At 45.2% G+C, this 22526-nt stretch overlaps 1 protein-coding gene across 1 annotated transcript in view; it reads right to left on the bottom strand.

The window, feature by feature from the left end:
- Positions 1-18141, bottom strand: part of LBR (lamin B receptor) — a 34677-nt gene extending 16536 nt beyond the window's left edge. The window contains exons 1-6 of the mRNA XM_084828664.1: positions 18020-18141; positions 10559-10736; positions 8228-8425; positions 6672-6755; positions 5951-6131; positions 670-866 (exon numbers count right to left, since the gene is read on the bottom strand). Coding sequence (XP_084684790.1) covers positions 670-866; positions 5951-6131; positions 6672-6755; positions 8228-8425; positions 10559-10723 — 825 coding nt within the window. The 5' untranslated portion in view covers positions 10724-10736; positions 18020-18141. The remainder of the gene's footprint in view (positions 1-669; positions 867-5950; positions 6132-6671; positions 6756-8227; positions 8426-10558; positions 10737-18019) is intronic.
- Between the last annotated feature and the right edge of the window lie 4385 nt (positions 18142-22526).

The raw sequence follows: 22526 nt of genomic DNA, 5'->3' as shown, positions 1-22526 counted from the left end.
CTTCCACATTTTACAGTTCCACATAGAGATGTTTAGGCTGAGGGAAGGGGAACTCTAAACCTTGACGTTTGCATGCTTTCTTCAATGTAAAGAGAGAGAAAAAAGTTACTGAAAATTGGATTAACTATGGGTCTTTCCACACACTCGCGGATCCCACTTGCAAGTAGGCTGAGACAGGTAGAGGAGATGAACGCAACACTCATACAACCACATTCCATCAATCACAACAGGAAAGGATATGCTATAAGGAGGAAGCATTAAATTTTCCTAGCTACAAAATATTGAATTTTCTGAGCACACTAAGCACAATGAATTGGATCCAGAAGTTTCTATTTCTATTTGGCAGGAGCATCCCTGAGCACAGTTCTGTCCAGAATGTTCCCAGTGGCAGAAAGGGGTGCATCACAAAAAAGAATCTCAAACCAACAGAGTACCTAACTGGAGAGATCTGAACTTTTGGGGAGAGGAAAAGCAACACTGATGACTGCAGTGGAAGTTTGCACTCCTTTTCAAAATGTTAGCTATCTCAGATCACCAGTTTATACTGGAGTTGCTGTATATCAACTCACTATATACAATATTTTTTTACATTTGTAATCAAACATACAAGTTAGCATTTCTATAAACTCAGCATACAAAGCCAAACTCTTGCTTGCTAAATTTTTTTACCTTTCCTATGGGCAGTAAGTAAAACAGGGCTTGGAGAAAGAACCAAAGAAGAAAGACACCAAACACTCTTGTCTCCCATAAACTTTCAAAAGCTGGGAGAGGAGGAGGGAAATTCAGAACACTAGGGTCTTTCTGTGTGCACATTAACAGCAAGTAAAATACAGTTCCGGGAAGGAGAAATATCATGAAGAAGGCACCTACAAAGAAACACATAGAATTAGAACACAAAATGAAGTTTTATTTCAACAGAAAAACAGTAAGAGTTACTTCTGTTAGAATGTCAAGACTCAAATTACCAATTCTGATTACTGAGTATTTAGATCAGCTCTCTTCAAAGATAGAACTGTGACTATAATATATACAATGATTACAATCTTAAATTTCACTTGTTTCTATAGAAAAAAAATTGAAATAGATGACACAATTAACTGCATTTATATTCGTAGCACCTGCATACAAACTCTAGAAGAGTAGCCATGTTAGTCTGTTGCAGCAAAAACAACAAAGAGTCTTGTGGCACCTTATTTATTTATTTATTATTTACTTTATTAATCGCCCATCTGGCTGGTCACCCAGCCACTCTGGGTGATGTACAACATACAATAAAACAATAAAATTCTACAATAAAAACATTTTCTAAAATACCCTAACCCACCCCAAATGCCTGCCTGAACAGCCACGTTTTTAATGCACGACGGAAGCTCATTAAAGAGGGGGCATGACGGAGTTCCCTAGGGAGGGAGTTCCACAGAGTGGGGGCCACTACAGAAAAGGCCCTCTCCCTCGTCCCCCCCAGTCTAGCTGTCCTGGCTGATGGGACAGAGAGAAGGCCATCCGAGGCTGATCTTGTTAAGCGGCCTGTCTGGTGTTGCTGGAGGCGCTCCTTAAGATAGGCTGGGCCGGAACCATATAGGGATTTAAAGGTCAAAACCAACACCTTGAATTTGGCCCAGAAAACAACTGGTAACCAGTGCAACTCCTTCAGCACTGGAGTGATGTGATCTCGCCGGCGGCTGCCTTTAATCAGGCGAGCCGCCGCATTCTGTACCAGCTGCAGCTTCCGAACCGTCTTCAAGGGTAACCCCACGTAGAGCGCATTACAGTAGTCTAAACGAGAGGAGACCAGGGCATGTACTACCGGTGGGAGCAGATGGTCGGGAAGGAAGGGGCGCAGCCGCCGTATCAGATGGAGTTGATACAGCGCTGTCCAGCTCACAGCTGACACCTGAGCCTCCATGGACAGCTGGGAGCCCAAAATGACCCCCAGGCTGAGGACCTGGTCTTTCAAGGGTAGCCGTACCCCATTCAACACCAGGTCAACATCCTCTAGCCTCCTCTTGTCTCCCACCAAAAGTACCTCTGTCTTGTCAGGGTTCAGCTTTAGCCTATTCCTCCCCATCCAGCCACTCACCGTCTCCAGACATTTGGACAGGGATTCTACGGCCAACCTCGGTGAAGATTTGAATGAGAGGCAGAGCTGCGTGTCATCCGCATATTGATGACACTGCACCCCAAACCTCCTGATGATAGCCCCCAGCGGCTTCACACAGATGTTAAATAGCATCGGGGAGAGGATGGAACCCTGTGGCACCCCACAAGTGAGTGGCCACGGGTCCGAAACCTCCTCTCCCAGTGCTACCCTCTGGTACCTGCCGGAGAGGAAGGACCAGAACCACCGCAATACGGTGTCTCCAATGCCCAACCCCTCCAGGTGGTCCAGGAGGATACTGTGGTCAACGGTATCAAAAGCCACTGAGAGGTCGAGGAGAACAAGGAAGGAGCATTCACCCCTATCCAGAGCCCTCCTCATATCATCTACCAAGGCGACCAAGGCCGTTTCTGTCCCATGCCCAAGCCTGAAGCCCGACTGAAATGGGTCTAGATAATCAGTTTCTTCCAAGTGTGCCTTCAACTGCACCGCCACCACCCGCTCAATCACCTTGCCCAAAAATGGCAGATTTGACACTGGGCGAAAGTTGTTCAGAACTTGAGGATACAAGGAGGGCTTCTTTAAGAGCGGTCTTATCACTGCCTCCTTGACGGCTGATGGCATCACTCCCTCCTCAAGGGAGGCGTTCACCACCGCCCTGATCCCCTCACCCAGTCTCTCTCTGCAGCCCATAATGAGCCAAGATGGGCAAGGATCAACTAAGCAGGTGGTCGGCCTTACAGATGAAAGCACCTTGTCCACTTCATCAGGAGGAAGAAGCTGGAACTGATCCCACAAAACCGGTTTGCCACAGGCCGCCTCTTGCTCACTAACTGTATCCACAGCGTGCAGAGTAACACACCTAATCTGATCAATTTTATCTGCAAAGTGCCTTGCCAAGGCCACACAGGAGGCCTTAGAATGCTCCAGTGGTTCCAGAGCCACTGGACCGACCAGGCTCCGGACCACTTGGAACAGCCTCCTGGGACAGCACTCTGCAGACGCGATGGAGGCAGTATAATATTCCTTTTTTGCTGCCTTCACCGCCATGTGATGGGCTGAAGATACAGCTCTAGCCCGTGTCTGATCGTCTTTGGAGCGAGACTTCCGCCACCGGCACTCTAGCCGTCTCACCTCCTGTTTCAGAGCTTGTAACCGCGGATTGAACCATGGTGCAGTCCGAGCCCTGTTCAGGGGGAGAGGGCGTTTCGGAGCCACCTGATCTAATGCCCCAATGATTGTGGCATTCCAGCCACCCCCCAGGGTCTCGACCGAGTGGCCGTTGGCGTGCCCCAGAGAATCCCCAAGCGCGTTCAGGAATCCATTTGGATCCATAAGACGCCTGGGGCGGACCATTTTAATGGGTCCTCCACCCCTGCGGAGGGGATGTGGAACCGAGAAGTCCAACGTCACCAGATAGTGATCTGACCATGACAAGGGAGTGGTGGATATACCCCCGACTTCCAGATCATTCCCCGCTTCTCCAGAAACAAACACAAGGTCTAGTGCATGACCGGCTACATGGGTGGGCCCAGTTAGAATATGGTGCAGCTCCCAGGAGGCCATGGTCTCCATGAAGTCCCGAGGTGCTCCTGTGAGGATGGCCTCCGAATGTACGTTGAAGTCCCCCAACACCAATAAGTTAGGGGGCTGTACACGCACATCAGAGACCACCTCCAGCACCTCATCCAGGGAGTCAGTCGTGTAGCGGGGTGGACGGTACATGAGCAGAATCCCCAGACTGCCCTTCAGGCCCAACCTGCAGTACATGCACTCAGCAACCTTGGTCTCCCAGAGAGGGGGCCTGGTGAAGACCAAGGACTCTCTGTAGATAACAGCCACTCCCCCTCCCCGATCCCCAGCCCTCAGCTGCTGTGCATACGAAAATCCAGCTGGACGCGTGGCTGCAAGGGTTGGAGCAGCAGCCTCGGCCAGCCAGGTCTCCGTAATACATGCCAGGTCTGCACCCTCATCCAGAATCATGTCATGGATGAGGGAGGTTTTCTGGGTAACAGACCTGGCATTGCAGAGCAGCAAAGGCCAGAAGATGGGGTCACGCCTCCCCCAGCCATCCTTTGGCTCTGGACAGGCCCGGAGCAGGGGACAGATATTACACATCTCTCCCTTGTTCCCCTTACCTGGCATGGCCTGCCCCTAGCGCTCCGCCAGCACCTGCCGCCCAGCCTTGGTATGTTCTGGCCCCCAACACTCCCCCCACTGCCTCCATCAGGTGGACACATGCCCCCTCGCTCCCGCCTATCAGGCAGGCTACCCACCCCTAAAAACACAACAAAACCCCCCAGAAAAACAAACAAACAAACAATTAAAAATCCCCTTAAAAATAATGCCAGGCCGGAGTCCACAGGGAAGGCCTGGTGGTGGTGGTGGCAGCAGCAGGTGCGGCAGCAGCAGGCCCACCTCTTCCCCAGTGGTGGTGGCGGCCTCTCCTGCAGGCCCTGGCTCTGCCAGGCCACCTCAGCCAGCCAGCTTATGTAGCCCCTCCAGGGAGGGGCAGGTGGAGCAGCACAGCTGGCTGGGTACCTGGGGGCCTGTTCCTGCAGGGACTGGCGGTCTGTCAGGCAAAAGTCTACAGGGAAGGCCTGGTGGTGGTGGTAGTGGCGGCGGCGGCAGCAGCAGCAGGCCCACCTCTTCCCCGGGGGTGGTGGTAGCCTCTCCTGCAGGCCCTGGCTCTCCCAGGCCACCTCAGCCAGCCAGCTTATGTAGCCCCTCCAGGGAGGGGCAGGTGGAGCAGCACAGCTGGCTGGGTACCTGGGGGCCTGGTCCTGCAGGGACTGGCGGTCTGCCAGGCAGAAGTCTACAGGGAAGGCCTGGTGGTGGCGGCGGCAGCAGCAGCAACAGGCCCAGCAGCAACAGGCACGCCTCTTCCCCGGTGGTGGTGGCCTCTCCTGCAGGCCCTGGCTCTCCGAGGCCACTTCAGCCAGCCAGCTTATGTAGCACCTCCAGGGTGGGGCAGGTGGAGCAGCACAGCTGGCTTTGTACCTGGGGGCCTGGTCCTGCAGGGACTGGCAGTCTGCCAGGCAGAAGTCTACAGGGAAGGCCTGGTGGTGGTGATAGTGGCAGCTTTTAGCACCTTAAAGACTACTAAATATATTCTGGCCTAAGCTTTCGTGGACACTGTTCACTTCAGAGCTCATCAACGCTTTGTGAATGACAACTGTTAAGGCAATCAACAGTTTACATCTCCCCTCCCCACAGCATCTATTCATAGATCTGCCAACTTGAGGTTAACACTTCATGCATCTGAGTGGACAGTGTCCATGAAAGCGTATGCCAGAATAAATGTGATAGTCTTTAAGGTGCCACAAGACTTGGTTATTTTTTTATTTTTTATTTTTGCTGCATACAAACTGTCTATCTAAAAGCTTTTGGCCAGCATCAGGTAGCCACATAGATGCAGGAGGAGGAAACTAGTCCAAACCTCTAGCCACATGCCCAGATGTTGATGACATGGAAGTGTAGTAGATGACACAATACAGATAACTTTACTAAATACTGGTAGAAAAGGTAATTTGAGGGAGATATTATTTTTAAAAATGAAAAGCAGTATAAAAATCTTCTTAAATAAATCTGATATGAAAATCATTGCTCTGATATAACAATGTGTTGCATACTGGGGTCCGCGCAACTCAGAAGGAACCCCTCTATCAGGAGGAGTTTACAACTGCTTTCAATGGAGATGGTAGCTCTGAACATACAAGCTGAATGTTCAGAACTGTACCCTCTACTGAAGTGCATGGGGAGTTTGCAATTGCAGTAGTGCCTTATGAGTGCTGTAGTGCACATGAGGCTCTGGTGTCCAATCACAACTAATGACATTTAACACTATCGTACCAATTTTTCCTCCAAACTCCAGTTCCTTTGTCTTCAGGCATACTTTTCCAACAGTTTTTGGTGTCACAAAAATTCTCTCTTCTGAATACATCTCTTCTTTTCTCTTCTCCTCCTTCCTTGGATGCAAGCTGTAACGTTCCAGAATACGCTCTCTCGCACGCTCTGACTCAATTCTTTGGTGCTAAACACAAACAGTGAAGGGGGGGGGGGAGCAATTTGCAATCTTACAGTACCACCTGTTGAAGATCTATCCTGCAGTCTGAGTATTACTATCATGAAATCTGTCATTTATTTGTTTCTGGCAGTCTATATGCAATTTCATACCTATCCCAACTGCTTATCATTACCTGGCTTTTGCAGTCCCCCACCCCAAAATGCCCCTCCTAAAGCTGTTACTAAAAATAAGAGCTTTCAGGTAAAATGTGCTGGTATTTTTTTGCCCCTGCCTGCTTTGCCTTTGGCCCTGCCTACCACTGGAATGCGGCCACTGACAGCTTCGCCAGAATTGAATTCGGCCCTTGGGCTGAAAGAGGTTCGACACCCCTGCTTTATAACATATCAAAGCCATTTTTTCATTTATACTGTATTCTACTGGACAATACATTCAATGCAGCGCTACTTCTTCCTTAAAAGAACTTAAGATCAATTAACTTTAGGCACCTAGCCAGAAGATGTCTAGCAATGCTGGAAATGTGTATGTCAAAATCTTAGGATTTCCTACCTCTAAAATGCTGTGAGAAGAATAATTCACTTCTGTGATATCTGGCTCCCCATTATACCGGTTGGTATTGTTCTCATGTAGTTTCTGGATCGACGAAAAAAATAATAACATTATTACAGGGTTTTTGTTTTCAAGATGTTCCCATGAAGGAGGAGTATAAAGTTAAATTCGTTTTAGAATTTGATTCAGGAGTCCATTTGCAATTTTGTTTTCACTTGTTGTAGGGACCAGGTCAGTAACACAGTATTGCCGGACTGTAGCAAATCTCAGTTTTAGGCCATTTTTTATTCTCATCAGAATGGCTACTCTCCATTTCCTCCAGTAGACTACTCAAAATTGACTAAAGGATTCTTAGTCACCACAGCTGGTTGCAGTTCTATAGTCAGAATTCATCTTGTATCACAGTGATTGTTGAATTGTGGGGCACAGGGCTTCTTGAGGCCATAGGACACATGAAAGAGGACAGAAAGTTCTAGGGTAGGCTAAGACCTTGAGGCAGGCAGAGCCTCCTCCCTCACTTGCTAAAACTTAGAATGGACAAATCAGTCTATATCTGGTCCATATGACTTTCACATGTATTGATCCGTAACTCCATTCGGTCCTGTTCCTGCAATTTAAGAAATCTGCACAAAACTATTGGATTTACAATTGTGTTGTTTCTCAAAATCCACATTTCTAGAACAATCTCAAAATATGTATTTTTAGAACACATTTTGAGCCATTGAATAATGAAGTTCCAGTACGCATATTAGTCTGGGCACTCTAGATCAGGTCAGTTTGTATCATAATTCACAAATATAGGCTGGGTTCACACAATATGACAACCCTCATTTAAGGTTAAGTATGGCCTGAACCATGGGTTGTCAATGAACCATGGGCTACTGTGTTGTGTAAACCCAGCTGCACTAACAAACCATGGTTTGTTAACCATGAACAACCCATGAAGAGAACCCATGGTTTGTTGTTGGGTTGTTCGTGGTTAACACAGCTGGCTTCACACAACACAACCACCCACAGTTCAACAACAACCCACAGTTTAACCCACACTCAACCCTGTCTGAGAGTTGTAGTGTTGTGTAAACCCAGTCAAAGTTCTTCAAGCATTCCTTACAAAAACATGGTGAGCTTCATGGCCAAGAACCATCACTGCTCTACGCTGGATTAGTGGAAATGGCCTTATCCCCACTGTTCCATCATTTCAACCTGATTTGGGAAGAAGGGAGTCCAGGAACAGCTGAGACTTTGTTCTAATGATCCATTATGGTAGTGCATAAACTTTCAGAGAACTAATTAGTAATATTACTATAGGACTAAGCTTCAAATTGCACATGGCTGAAAAAACTCATTAAATCAAAAGGAAGTTGTTTCAAGATTGTGCATCCATAAAACAAAGCAGTGTCATACATCTAAAACTACATCAACATTTTCAACTGAATAAAAGTGTTTCAAAATTTTAGATGCAGGTCTTAACATAATAAATAAAATATGAATACAGAAACACAAGGGAATCGCAAAGGGATTAATGAGAAAATTTACAATAAATATAAATTAAATACCAAAGGAATCAAATTAGGTTCCCCAATCATATTTTTTTCATTTTTTGGCTCTCTGCTTTGAGAGGAAGAACGACGTCTATGTTTGGCTGGCCGACCAGGTGAACGAGATCTAGAGCCCGATCTAGATCTGCTACCGCTGCGTCTTGATGGAGAACCTGAGGAAGAGCTGCTTTTTCTTAACCGAAAGGATGACACCGACTGGAAATGAATATATAAATAAATAAAATCAGCTTTGCTACTAGACTTTTGCAAACTAGCAATTAGTTACTAATGTCTCTATATCTTCTGTAAAAACCTGCACACAGTTTTAAATAATTCAGTTTTTGGCAGCGTAACTTGAAGTTGGATCAAAACAGTGAAAGATGGAGAAAATAGACGAACAAACAGCATCTGATTTACAATTCAAGCTTAAGAGACTCGGGATGTGTGCAAGAAGGACTACTGCCTCCCCAGGCTAGGAACCAGGCCAAAAGATAGAGACAAAACAAATTCATGACATCATTCAAGTGGCCACATTGGAAGGGTAAAGTGGTCATATGTGAACTAGGGATTAAGTTTTGACTATGATTTGAGGAATACAAAGTGCATGCTCAGGATCTTTTGTGGTTTGAATTTTTTTTAAAAATCTCCCAGTTTGCAGCTAACTTTGTCTCTAAAGCAACTGTTTTAGTATTTTTAAAAGATGCCTGTGGTAGTTTACACCAGAAGATGGCGAACAATATAGTGAGTTTCCAGTCATGTTCTACACAGTTTGTTAAGTGCATAGAGGCCTGTGTTAACATAGTATAGAAGACTGCTTCTAGGTAATTAAGTAGGCTGTCTCACAAAGGAGGCTGGTCCCAGACAAGGCCAGTTCTATATGTCAACAAATATGATTCTTGCCAGATTGCTCTGCTCCCTCAGAGAAGAGCGTGGTGTAATGTCTCTATGAAGAGCTGGGAAGCTTCCGAGCGTGATTGGAATGTTGGGGCCTATTGCCTTGACTGTAATGCTTTATGCATCCACTAGGGCACGGAAACGAGGGTATAAAAGCATTGTTTAAAGCATGCCAAGTTAGTCTTGCTTCAAGAGGAATCTGAGTGCATACCAACTTGGAGAACTGATTATTGGTCCGTGGAGAGGCATCTTGTGTATCTTGACTGGGACCCAGATACACATGTAGCTGTGGGGGCAGTTGCCAGGGCTGGTCAGCACAATTGGGATGTGTAAGGTTCTTTTCCTTGCTTTATTTCTGCATCCGTTTACTATCACAAGTTTAATCAATAAACTGTTAAACTGATCCATTTGTGACTTTGTCTCACTTTGTCTCATCCCAAATCTACTTTGACAAGATCAGGACCCCAGATTAACACAATGTCCTAGGATTCACAGGGACAGACTGGATATGGGCTAATACTTATCACCAGAAACAAGAACCAAACCTTGACGAGACAGAAGTAATTGTCAATGGTCTCCAAGATTAGGAAGAGGGAAGGATGCTCATAATTAATGGCGTGTTACTCATTTTAAGAGATTAGTAATGAACCAGACAGTTGTCTTGGACAGCTAAGTTCCAGTAGTGGCAATGCTCTTTCTCACTATCATCATCTGATATGATATGCAGACCAATATATTTTCCAGAGAACGATGACATCTCAGCCAATACTCATACCACGATAATCTCAAGGATCAATACAGCAGCATGCTACGTACGGCACTACTCTTGCAGAAAGTTCAGAAGCCAGGGGTACTACAGAATGTAGTAGATAATGCCTTGATAGAAAGGCAAGTGTACAAGAACATACTCAACCAATTTTGAAAAAACTACACTAGCTACATGGGTACCATGCAAGAAGGGTGCCCGTGGGTGCCCAGCACAATGCAACAGCTCCCACTGGTAAATTAAGCCATGGTAGACTATCGGGTCAAGTAAACCAGGCTTCTGTCTTCTTCCCAGTATCCCCTTTGCATATTTTCTGTTTTTAAGTGGACTAAGAGTTTCAATGCATCATAGCACACAGATGCTCCAAGTAGACGCCCGCTATTTTACATTGTCAAAAAACTTGAGCTCTGGCTAGTACACAACTCTTATAAAACACTGCATGAATAAAACATCAAATGCCTCAGAATCATACAAAGTAAAAGTAGACTGATATCAAAGCTCTTCAGCTTCAGGAAGTTTCAGTTTAAAAGGGACAAGGTACCGAGTATTTTCAAATATCAGATGGGTGGTTCTTGTGCCAATACAAGTTTACAGTGTGGCAGACAGAATATTAAAATGTCAACTGAAAACTTCAGTAGTAAGGCAAAGAAAGCTTCAAGATATGATTATTCACTCTAGAGACTGCTTACTCTCATATCACTTTCTTTCAGTTGAAGTTCTGTTCCATCTTTGTATTTCACGGTATAAAGATGAGAGCGGTCATCATAGCTAGTTACTTGTACTTCATAATACAGGACACTTCCAGGCCATCGGCCCATTACCACCTCTTCGTCGGCAAACTTTCTTCTGGGCATTTTTCAAACAACCCTGAAAAGACAAGGTAGCAGGGAAGAGGGGGATTAAGTTGCTAGTGTAGAAGCTGTAGAAATTCAAGTCATACCTTTACTCTGTTTTCCCAGTCTAATGAACAGATGCCAAGCATGAGATAAATGAAAAGGACATTAGAGCACTCCATCAGATCCTCTAGCTAGCAGTAAGGCTTACAGCACTGCAATGGTCTAAGGGTTTACCAGCCATAAGCTATCTTTGTACCAATCCCAGTGCATGTGTGTGTGGTCTTTGTTTGTATTCTTTTGTAAACAGCTTTGAGATTTGTTTCAATGTGAAGTGGTATATAAATATTGTTCACCATGATAATAAATAAAAAATTACCACTATTCTGCTGTTCCAGTTCCAAGCCACACAAGTTTTAAAAGATGTGATTTTCCCATCTGTGCAAATGTATTAGTTCAATAGGCACACATATGGGAATATCATGAGATTAAGCACAATGAGAAAGCAGGTTCACCCTATGGACTATACCAACCTGGTGCCTCCATATGTTTTTAACTATAATTCCCAACATTCCTCACTACTAGCAATGCTGGCTTGGGCTGATGGGAGCCCAACGATCCTCCAAACACCTGGAGGGTACCAGGTTGGGGAATCTGGACTATATAATAACCTACAACAGAGATGCAAAATCAAAGTTACAAACTATTATGCTTTATCTAATTAAGGGCGCAATGCTATCTAGATAGGCGGCTGCCTCCAAACTCGGAGGCGACCGCCTATCCAAAGCAAGGCGGCGGCGGGGGGGGATCATTCCCTCCGCACCTCTCCTACCCTGCTTTTTTCGTAGACAGCCGTTTTCAGCTGTCTTGCCGCGGGGGAGCCAAGCAGGAGAGGAGGCTGCTGTACGACATATAGGATGCATTGTCCCATCAGCCAGGACAGCTAGACAGGTGGGGACGAGGGAGAGGACCTTTTCTGTGGTGGCCCCCACTGTTGTAAAGAAGAGTGGGGCCAAAATTTACAATGTTGTAAAGAAGAGTGGGCCAAAATTCCTCCACAACGATGTGAGAGACTGATAAAGTCATACAGAAAACTATTACTTCAAGTTATTGCTGCTAAAGGTGGTTCTACAAGCTATTGAATCATAAGGTGTACTTAGTTTTTCATGCATGGCTTTTCCATTTTGGCTTTATTTCTGTAAAATAAATAATGACATGGTGTAATATGTCATGTGTTGTTGTTCATCTGAGGTTGTATATGCCTAATTTTAAGACCTGCTAAGGACCAGATGATTTTTATTATGTCCTGATACGTAAAACCATAGAACTCAAAGAGGGTGTACCTTTTTTCACATGACTGTAGATCTACATGTGATAAAACCCCATGGAAGCTTGTATCCCTCCTTGAATCTACAATAATTATAGCCAGGCTTCACTAACTCCATTAACTGCTCACAGAAACACTAAAGGGAGTGAAATATCTTTTATATTTTAACTAATAAGGCACCTGTCATTATTACAGGGTGGAGGGACAATTCATATAATCCAGGAACCTGAGTCCATGAGTAAACAATGTACCTCACCGAAGGTCTTTATTAATGGAGATTAGGACACCTAGTTTCAGTGGACAGGCTTTAACCCTGCTCACTGCCATTTGCATTATTACCTGTGCTGCGTGGGTTAGCGTGTCATCCAAACCTGGTGCACGGTGGCGGGATGGGGGGGCCTTCGTAGCCACCCTATAACCAGTACTGCATGTCGTGGTTTGTAGGATGGGTATGATCCCCCCATGCTCCAGGTTCGGACGACACACCAATCCGCACTGCAGCATGGGATATAATGCAAATGGCAGTCGCACATGTGCAGGTAGGGAAACAGAGATGTGAAGGCCCAGAAAAAAAAAGTGAAAACTTCAGAAAAAACAGTTTTTTCCAGAGGACCATTTTGGTTTTCCCCCGAAAAATCAAAAAGCTTTGGATTATGAAATATTTTCTTTTAGAATTTAAGACAAAGTATTTCTATAATGTTAACCAGGCTTTACTCCCCTCAAAATGATTTCTAAAAATTATGTAATAAGAACACTTTTATAGAAAGACTAGAGATGGAAAATGTTTGGAAACAATGAAGCCATGGGGAAAATGTTTTTTAATCCTTTCTGTAAGAGTCCCAGCATAGTTATTTCTTTTACGCCTTATTAAAATTCTTGACCTAAAGTATATTTTGCTGATAAATATTTATGCTCAGTTTCCCAACACGTGAATAGAGTCACCATTGTGCATTCTTGACAATAAGTGTGCATTCTTGGCAATTTGGGTTTTGTTCTATAGAGTCCTGTGTTTCTGATCCTGTAGCAGTCATTCAACGTAGTTCTAATTTATTTAGACAATAATTACAAATTTACTGAGTTTCCTTTTAATTTTATGAGCAAACTAAGTTATACATAAAATGACTTTAGGAACAGAAAGGCTGCTTTATGCCTTCCAGATGTTTTGGACTACAGTGCCCAGCATTCCTGACCTTTGGCCATGCTGCCTGAGGCTGATGGGAGACAAAGTCCAAAGTATCTGAGGGGCACCAGGTTGGGGAAGGCTGTCCTAAAGCAACAAAGTGACTTTTTTTTTGGTAAAGAGCACTACGAGAATAAGCACTGCTTATTTTTCAATTTTCCCCAAAATTTACATTCCCCCCCATTCCCCCCCCCATGGCCTCAAAAGTTCTGGAAATTTTACATCTCTACTGGGGAGCAGCCATGATGGTTGCATCCCTCGCTGTGATTGTCCGAACCAAGTCATGGAGACACAACTGGAGAAATGTCTAAACAGATGACTCCTATGTCTTGTGAAGATGACCCATCCTGCAAAGTCTTGGAGCCAGTTTATCTTGTGCCATATAAGTCAATGCTTCCCACTGGCAAGTGCATATGCAAGAACTTGCCCCCATCCCCAACATGGATATCCTTCAGCCTTTAGTAACTACATGTGCACCAAATTTCAGTTTTCCAAGTAGCAGAGAACTACCCTAACAATTTTGATACCCCCAGTGAGTTAGTAGCAAGCATCCTATACATTACACACACACATATACACACACACACACACACACACTGACTGTATCTCATGTGTCGCCAACACCAACTTCCCAGGCAGACGCCTGCCTTTCCTTATACCATACAAATCAATGGATGCATCTGCTACACTGATTTGTATAAAACAAGGAGCTACAAGTTAAAAGGGGTTAGAATTAGGATACAACAGGATTCAGGCCAGGGGTACAAGCTCTCCACCACAACCAGTTTTCCCAACTAGAAATGAATCAGATTTCAGAACTATATATACAACTAAACATCAACTTGAGTATCGCACTACACAAATGTTTCAGATCATGCAAAAAAAGAAAACAGAAAACCAGGCACTAATATATTTATTTGAAGCAGGTTTGATGAGGGAGGCTAGGAGTGGAGACACCTGGGGAACTGCTGCCTGCAGCTGACCTTGTGTTTATCCCTCCCACGCATAGGCCACATTTGGACGATGGGGGAGGGGGAGACAATGCAGTATGGGTTGTTTCTCCTGCCCCTGCCAGTTATGTGCGCAGCATTTCCCTATTTACCTACACTGTCCAAACCCATGGGAGTAGCTTCTCACCCACTCCGCAACCCTTACTGCAAGCCATGGGTTGCAGGGTGGATAAGAAGTCACCATGCTGCATGCTGGGTTTGGACAACATGGCATGACAAGGGTAATTAGGGAAATGTCACTCACATGACCAGCATACATGGAGAAGGGGAAACAACGCATATTCTGTTCCCCCCCACAATTGTCTGAACCCAATCTATAGGTATTTAACTGGGCACTGCTTGCCCAAAGACTGGTGAGGGAAGCTTGGAGTGGAGCACCTGGGGAATTTTGCCACCTGCAACTGAGCTTGTAGGGTTGTTTTAAAAATAAAAATCAGTCTATGGAAAGAAAATCCATTAACTTTTGTCAGCAAAGCAGGTCATATAATTGACAGTCATGACTTCTGTTAGTCAGCAAGGTATTTATCTAAAATACCACGTATTACTGTATCAGTTCAGGATATATTTTTAATCTACCTAATACGGATAGGGTTTCTTTAAAACAAATTACTATCAACGTACCACATTCCTTACAAAGTCATTATGTGTATACTTCCTAACTAAAGGCAGTTACAGTCTACCTACAGCAATGGGCATCCTTCTGCAGCTCTGGTTTAAAATATACATTTTAGATGTTATTAATGGTTTAAATAGATACATTAATTTTCCCCCCGACAACGGTGATAATTAAACCAGCACCTGCCTCCTAATCTCTTTTCCTTTGGTGTCATGACTTTTAGATTGTAAGCCTGAGGGGAGGGACTGTCTTGTTTCTGATTCTTGTAAGCTGCTCTGGTCTTCCTTTACAGGTGAAGAGTGGAGTAAAATGCTAATAACTTATATCTGAAATTTGTAACATTTTGCATCAGAATCAATTCCACAACAAACTCTAGAAGCATCCATGTAAGTCTGCTGCAGCAGGACAGAAAGTCTTGTGGCACTTCAACAAAAACATACACAAGTCCACTGCAGCATGAGCTTTTGCAGACAAAAACTCACATCAGATGCAGAAGCATCTGATGAAATACATTCTTGCCTTCAAAAATACATGCCACCATGTATTTTAGTCTTTGCAGCACTTCTAAAATACTATTGGTTATGCTAACTTTAGCAGAAGAAAACCTTAAGGTTACCGTTCTGAAATGATTTTGAATATACTCACACATAAAAGCACTTAAGTGCGCAATCCTATGGGGATAGTCGGCCGTCTCTGAACTTGTAGGCGACTGACTACACAATGCAGGGTGGGCGGAGTGGATCTTCTACGCATTCTGACCGCCCAGCATTTGCTCCTAGATGGCCAATTTTGGCTATCTAGCTGGAATGGCGGGGGGGGGGGGGAGAGATAGGAAGCGTCGTCCTGGCACATCCACTGCCCCCAGAAACACCCCCTCCCCCCCCCACACGTTGCTCTTCTAAGTGCGGAGCCGGGGACAAACCACACCTCCTATGAGGGGGCGGGGAGGCGGTTTTCTGGGAACCGACCTCGGAGCGCTGGCTCCGATGTCTCTTTCTGAAAAATCCTGTGGCTGTCTAGCCACTGTCTATCAGCCATAGGACTGTGCCCTAAGTGACTTGAAGCTGATGTTATCCATCCTTTTTCATCACCTCCACATTAGATCCATAAGAGAATTCTTATTTCTGTAGAGACAAAGTAGAATAACTCTGTGCTGAACTAAGTAAATGATTTGAAAACTTCCGAACTGTGTTGTTTATTATTCTGCATGGCAATTTAGTTCTTAATCTCTGGTTTGCTTTTGAAGTTTGAAGCAAAGGGCACAATTTTCTCACATTAGTGGTTTGTCCCGCATCAACTATTCAGGGGTGGGCAACTTGTAGCCCTCCAGATGTTTTGGCCTACAATTCCCATCAGCCCTAGCCAGCAGAGCCAAAGGTGAGGAATGATTTGAGCTCTAGGCCAAAACATCTGGAAGGCTAAATGTTGCCCTCCCCTAAACTAGATAAGCTGTAAGTATATCATGCACACTGTTTTATGCAACAGTTCTTCTTGTTTACTATGTCAGTTGCACTTACCCTGCATCTCCATTAATTATGTCTGTGTATTACCAGGTACCATTACAGGAAACTGCAGTGACTGAACCCCAATAAAAATCCTATTGATGCCTGTAGGATAGTGGTTCTCAAACTTTAGGATAAGCCCAGAAGCCTCCTTAGAAGACATGGGGCACCATGCGGGACTGCACACTGTTCTATGGAAGGACAGAATCCCGAGGAAAGTGGAACCATCCTTCCCACAGGCTAAGTCTCAATGTCCCTTGGCCAGGGACCCTGACTGACCCACACTGGATTTGTGGGGAACACTGCACCTTTCCATCACTCTAATCCAATTTGTTAATAAGCAAGTTCACAAAGTGCTACTACTATGGGGGGCGGGGTCAAACAGAGAAGAAATACTGTTCTATTGTTCTAATGCCAGTGTGGGATAGTTCACAGATCCTCTCACACAGCACTGGTTGTACCCATTTGTGGTCCCCTAGAGGACAAGCGTAGAGGTGGAGTCAGAGTTTTCAAAAGTTTTTATTGTTTGATGTTCCTAGTTATTGTATTTTTTTTAATATTGTATGTCTTGGTTTTTTGCTCTGTAAGCCACCCAGAGAATATTTGGCGATGGGAAGCAATTTAAATGTAATAAATCAAACAATTAAATAAGCAAGCTCAACAGTGGCAACAATTAGCGATCTGAGTCCTTGGGATTAATAAACTTCTTGCAGTTATATTTTCATTCTTCAGAAGCTCTATCTGTCGAATATCGTTCTGTCCAATATAGAACAGCTCTAATGTACTTTTAAAAAATCGCTTTATAAACCAGTAAAAAGTGCCTTTTATTTGCTTCTCCTCGGGAACAATAAAAGGTATTCGGAGAAAACACAATGCGAGAAGGATGAAGAGTGCATGCGACAGGGCCGGATAAACACCAACTTAAAAGACACGTGCAGTGCTATTCTAAGCGTCTTTATTCCAAAACAAGCCCTACCGAGTTCAATGGAATTGACTCCTAAGGGCGCAATCCTATGCATATTTAGACAGGAAAAAGTCCCACAACTCCCAGCTTTCCCCAGCCAGGCATGCTGGCTGGGGAATGCTGGGAGTTGTAGGACGGGTTTTTTTTGGGGGGGGGGGTCTAAACATGTATAGGATTGTGCCCTAAGTAAGGAGGATCGCAGCAGTTCCTACAGGTCTCTAAGGTGACATTATTAGGCCCGCATTCGCCATTACACCCCTGTAAACCGCTCCTCCGCCCCCACATTACGCTTCGCTCCAACGACCGGCGGGAGCCGTTTCCCGCAAAGAGGAGAGAGCAACTCTTTTTCGCAGATTCAGCGGCGCCCCCACACGGCCCGTAAGGGGAACGAGTCCAAGGTTTCGTAGAGACGTCGGTTGCCGCGCCCTGGGGTGAAACTCGGCCGGAAAGTATAATCGGGGAGGGAGAAAAGGGTGGCCCAGTGACCCTCAGAACTGGGGCTGGTGGAAGACCGAGGAAGAGGGGGAAGGAAGGGTGACAACGGCCGAGAAAAGAAAGAGGCTGAAGTCCGACCGCACCGAGACAGCCAAGGCCTCAGAAAATGGAGGAGGGAGGAAGGGAGGAGGGAGGAGGAGGAGGCGGCAGCCGCCAGGTGCCCTCCCTCCCAGGAAAGGCGCCGAAGGGGTGTGTCCCGCTCCGCAAACAACGCGCCCCTCACCTGGCCGCCGCCGTCCCCCCCGTATAATTGGGCACGAAGGTCTCCGCCGCGCAACGACACGTCTCGCCTGGGACGGACGAAGGAAACTCAGGCTACAACGGCCACGAGAATCAACCGCCTCCAGCGACGGTTACAGGAGGGGGAACGAGCCGCGTTCCAAACCCCTCCCCCCAGTCCCGCGGGGAGGCGCGAAAGGCCAGGCGCCAACCGTCGCCATTGGGCAAGTCGTGGCGTTTGAATCGCTCCCGGCGCCCGTTGATTGGCTGCGAGTCGGTGGCGCGTTCCTCCCTCTCGCGCCGGGCTTTCAGCCCGCCGAGTTCCGCTCCAAGTTCGGGCTCGGCGTTAGCCAATGACGTAGTGGAACGCAATAAACGGCCCTAGCGCCAGAGCTGGCTCCCGGCCTGGCTCGTGCTGAGCGGGGGGGGGGGGGGGGGAGCAGTTTCTTTGCCTTGAAGCTGACGGACATAAAATGTCAATAAATAGGTCGTCTTTCTGAAGGGGGGGGGGCGCCCGCAGATGGCATCGCTTTGCGGTCCCTGCCTCATTCGGTACTGGCATCAGATAGTTCCACACACTGGGAGTGTAAAACAACCCACGTTTCTGTCACCACTGGGCAGAGAACATCGCACACCCACTCCCAGCGCGTTAAACTGTTTTCTCTGCCAATAAAAAGTGAAGCAGGAGCTTCAAGGATGACACCTCCACACGGTGCTCGCTCCGGATTTTGCCGAGGTTGTTGTCACACACACACCGCTACGTGTGCCTATGTTTTCCGCCCTGCTGCCCTTCCCTCTTTGCTTCTGGTTCCATTTAGTTTTTCTACTGCGTGTGTTTCCCCTCCAAAAACCCCACTCAACTACCACAAACCAAACCACTTTTCCCCTTACAGCTGAAAGAACTTACCCTTTCAGGCACGTGAGCATAGTTTGATTTTTAGGACTACAAAGCCTGTTCCAAGGGTAGGAACAGGTTTCTACTACCTCATTCCCAACTTGGGGTGTTTGTGTACATTGGGGCAAAAAATCCCACTTTCAAGTATAAACTGTAGATCTTGGGATTGTGGTGGAGAGTTCAATGAAAATGTTGACCCAATGTGCAGCTGCTGTGAAAAAGGCACATTCCATGTTGGGCATAATTAGAAAAGGAATGGAAAAGAAAACTGCCAAGATCGTACTCCCCTTATACAAATCTGTGGTGCAACCATGCTTAGAATACTGTGTACAGTTCAGGTCACTGCACCTAAAGAAGGGATAGAGGTGTACAAAATTGTGCATGGTTTTGAGAAAGTGGATAGGGAGACATGTTTCTTCCTCTCTCATAACACTAGAACCCAGGGTCATCCCATGAAGCTGATTGGTGGGAGATTCAGCACAGATAAAAAGTACTTATTCACACAGTGCATGGTTAAACTATAGAATTCACTTCCACAAGATGTAGCCATGGCAACCCACTTGTATGGCTTTAAAGGGGGACTGGTCAAATTCATGGAGGATAACACTATCGATAGCTACTAGTCCTGATCGCTATACGCTAACTCCACTATCAGAGGCAGTATGGTTATGCACACCATTTCCTGGGGAACGTGGGCAGAAGGGTGCAGTTACACTCCTGTCCTGCTTGTGAGTTTCCCCTTACACAGATAATTGGCGCTATGTGAACAAAATGCTGGACTAGATGGACCCTTGGTCTGATCCAGCATGGCTCTTCCTATGTTCTTACGTTCAGTCTTTTTCTGAGGTAAGAAAAAAGACACAAGAAGCAGTGGGAAAACACAGGATGATTAGAAGAGGAACATGGCAATGTCTGGACCCCTGGTAGAATGAGGCAGAGTGGCAGTGCAATAAAAGCCTTGTCTGGAAGCACCCTTGTACTCCTTTTTTGTTTCATAAAGGTTGGACAGCATGAGGAAGCAACTCCTCACATCTCTGCTATTCTGTTCTTGTAGCTCTGTTCAAGTTTGGGGGGAGGGAGTTTCAAGAGTGGGGAAGGAATACATGACAACTTTTTTATCCCCTTCCCCTGATACATCCCTACACAGCGCAGGGTGTGTGTGCATTTTTAACCTCAGGCATACGTTCCCCATACCACCACCTCAATCACCCCATCCAGAATACTTACTATAAGCTATTAGGTGCCTGGGCAGGTCGGTTCCCTCTTTCCCTTGTCTTCCATTCCTACTCACCCACTGTCACCCTAACATTGCATATTTCAACTGCTCTTAACCATGGACTTAATTGGTAGACTCACAGAGTCTATCTGACTTCTGATTCCTCCCCATTCCACACCCTCTCCCTCTGCTATCAACAGACTGTAAATCCTCTAAAACTCACTGGTGTTTGTCAGGCTGTGTGTGTGTGTATGTGTGTGTGTGTGTGTGCTATATATATATATATATATATATGCCTTAACTTATATATTTGTGCATACCTAGGGAGTAAGTACTACCTTAATCACACAAGTTCAGCATTAGAGGGAACAAGATTTTTTTTTTTTCCTACTGCAAACCTTGGGGTTCCACCAAGCCTGCTGATACCTCCCTATTTTTTCTCAATGGTCCTGTTTTTGCTCCAGTCCTGTTGGCATCCAGCAGCTGAGTTCACTATTAGAAGGAGTGATTATGAAACTGAAGCTAAATTGGCAACAGGAATAGATAACACACAAGCATTTGATAAAGCACCAGCAAGCAGTACACGTGTTGAGAAAATAAAAGCTATGTAATGTTTTTGAAGTTTTAGCAAGGATATGTTGCTAAATACAAATTCATTATTATAGGAAAATTTAGCAACATCTATTGGTTAAGCTTGGGACCTAAAATCCCAGACTATTCGAGAGATGTATCAAACACAGCTGCCTTGGGAGCAGCTCTAAATGTACTTGCTTTCTGGAAAATTTTCCAAATAGTTTCCTATGGAAACAACTTTTTGCAGGAGGAGGAGAGAAATCTTAGTGACAGAGCTAGAAACAGCATTTATCTTTATATACGTTTTTTGGTTGTGCTTTAGAATTTGTGACATGAATGCAATGTTATCATGACAAGTGTGAGATTCTGTAAAAACAAACAGCCAAACTCACCTGTGCCAAACACAGAAAACTATTTGTTTTATTTATAAGTATTTGTTCATAATTATGTGTTATAGTGGTTTTTAATTGGTTGTAATGTTTTTCTTAATGTTTTATATAGATGTTTTAGTATTATATATTTTAATTGTATTTTAATGCATATCATGATGTATTTTAATGGTTTTTTTCCCCTTGTAAACCATTTAGAGATTTTAAAAATATGGACAGTGGTATATACAGTTGTTGTTGTTGTTGTTGTTGTTCAGTCGTTAAGTCGTGGCCGGCTCTTGGTGACCCCATGGATCATAGCACGCCAGGTCTTCCTGTCCTCCGCTCTCTCCCGGAGTGTGCTCAAGTTCATGTTCATTGCATCGGTGATGCTATCTAACCATCTCATCCTCTGCCGTCCCCTTCTCCTTTTGCCTTCAATCTTTCCCAGCATCAGGGTCCTTTCCAGTGAGTCTTCTCTTCTCATTAGGTGGCCAAAATATTTGAACTTCAGCTTCAGTATCTGTCCTTCCAATGAACAGTCAGGGTTGATTTCCTTTAGGACTGACTGATTTGACCTCCTTGCAGTCCAGGAGACTCGTAAGAGTCTTCTCCAGCACCACAGTTCGAAAGCATCAATTCTTCGGCGCTCAGCCTTCCTTATAGTCCAGCTCTCACAGCCATACATTACTACTGGGAAAACCATAGCTTTGATTATACGAACCTTTGTCAGCAAGGTGATGTCTCTGCTTCTTACTATGCTATCTAGGTTTGCCATAGCTTTTCTCCCAAGAAGCAAGCGTCTTTTAATTTCATGGCTACAGTCACTGTCTGCGGTGATCTTGGAGCCCAAGAAAATAAAATCTGTCACTGCTTCTATTTCTTCCCCTTCCATATGCCAGGAAGTGATGGGGCCAGATGCCATGATCTTCGTTTTTTTAATGTTGAGTTTCAAACCAGCTTTTGCACTCTCCTCTTTCACCCTCAACAAGAGGCTCTTTAGAGCCTCTACATCTAATAAAAAAAGAAATAAATCATTCTCTAAGCAACCAGCAAGAACCATTCAAATCTTCAAGGGTCTGATCACATGGTAACCTTCTTAGGGGCGCAGCTAATTGTGTTCTATTTTTTTCTTTAAATGCGGAATTTCACAGCATCTATCACACTGCTGAAGTTTTCTGCCTGCCCCCAACCCCCAGTATTTAATGCAATCTCCTGTCCCCATAGCTACCTTTCATCCCTCCCCGCTGCTACCTATTTGCCACCCCTCCACTACCATTTCCCTTAACCCACTTCTGTTTCCCTCTGTGGGCATGCATGCAGGTGAGTCAATTCACCTGTGTGCACACCTTTTTTTTAAATGAGAAATTGTGCAAGACTGTTCTGGTGGAAGTTTGCAACTGTGCATTTTCAAAAGGAGGTAACTCCAAAAGTGCGGAAATACTGTGACATCAAAATG

The sequence above is a fragment of the Heloderma suspectum genome, chromosome 1 (genome assembly GCF_057233095.1).
Source record: "Heloderma suspectum isolate Gila_16-S chromosome 1, 16-S_ref, whole genome shotgun sequence".
Taxonomy (NCBI): domain Eukaryota; kingdom Metazoa; phylum Chordata; class Lepidosauria; order Squamata; family Helodermatidae; genus Heloderma; species Heloderma suspectum.
Note: the sequence above shows the minus strand (reverse complement) of the source record. Positions and strands in the feature narration are given on the sequence as shown.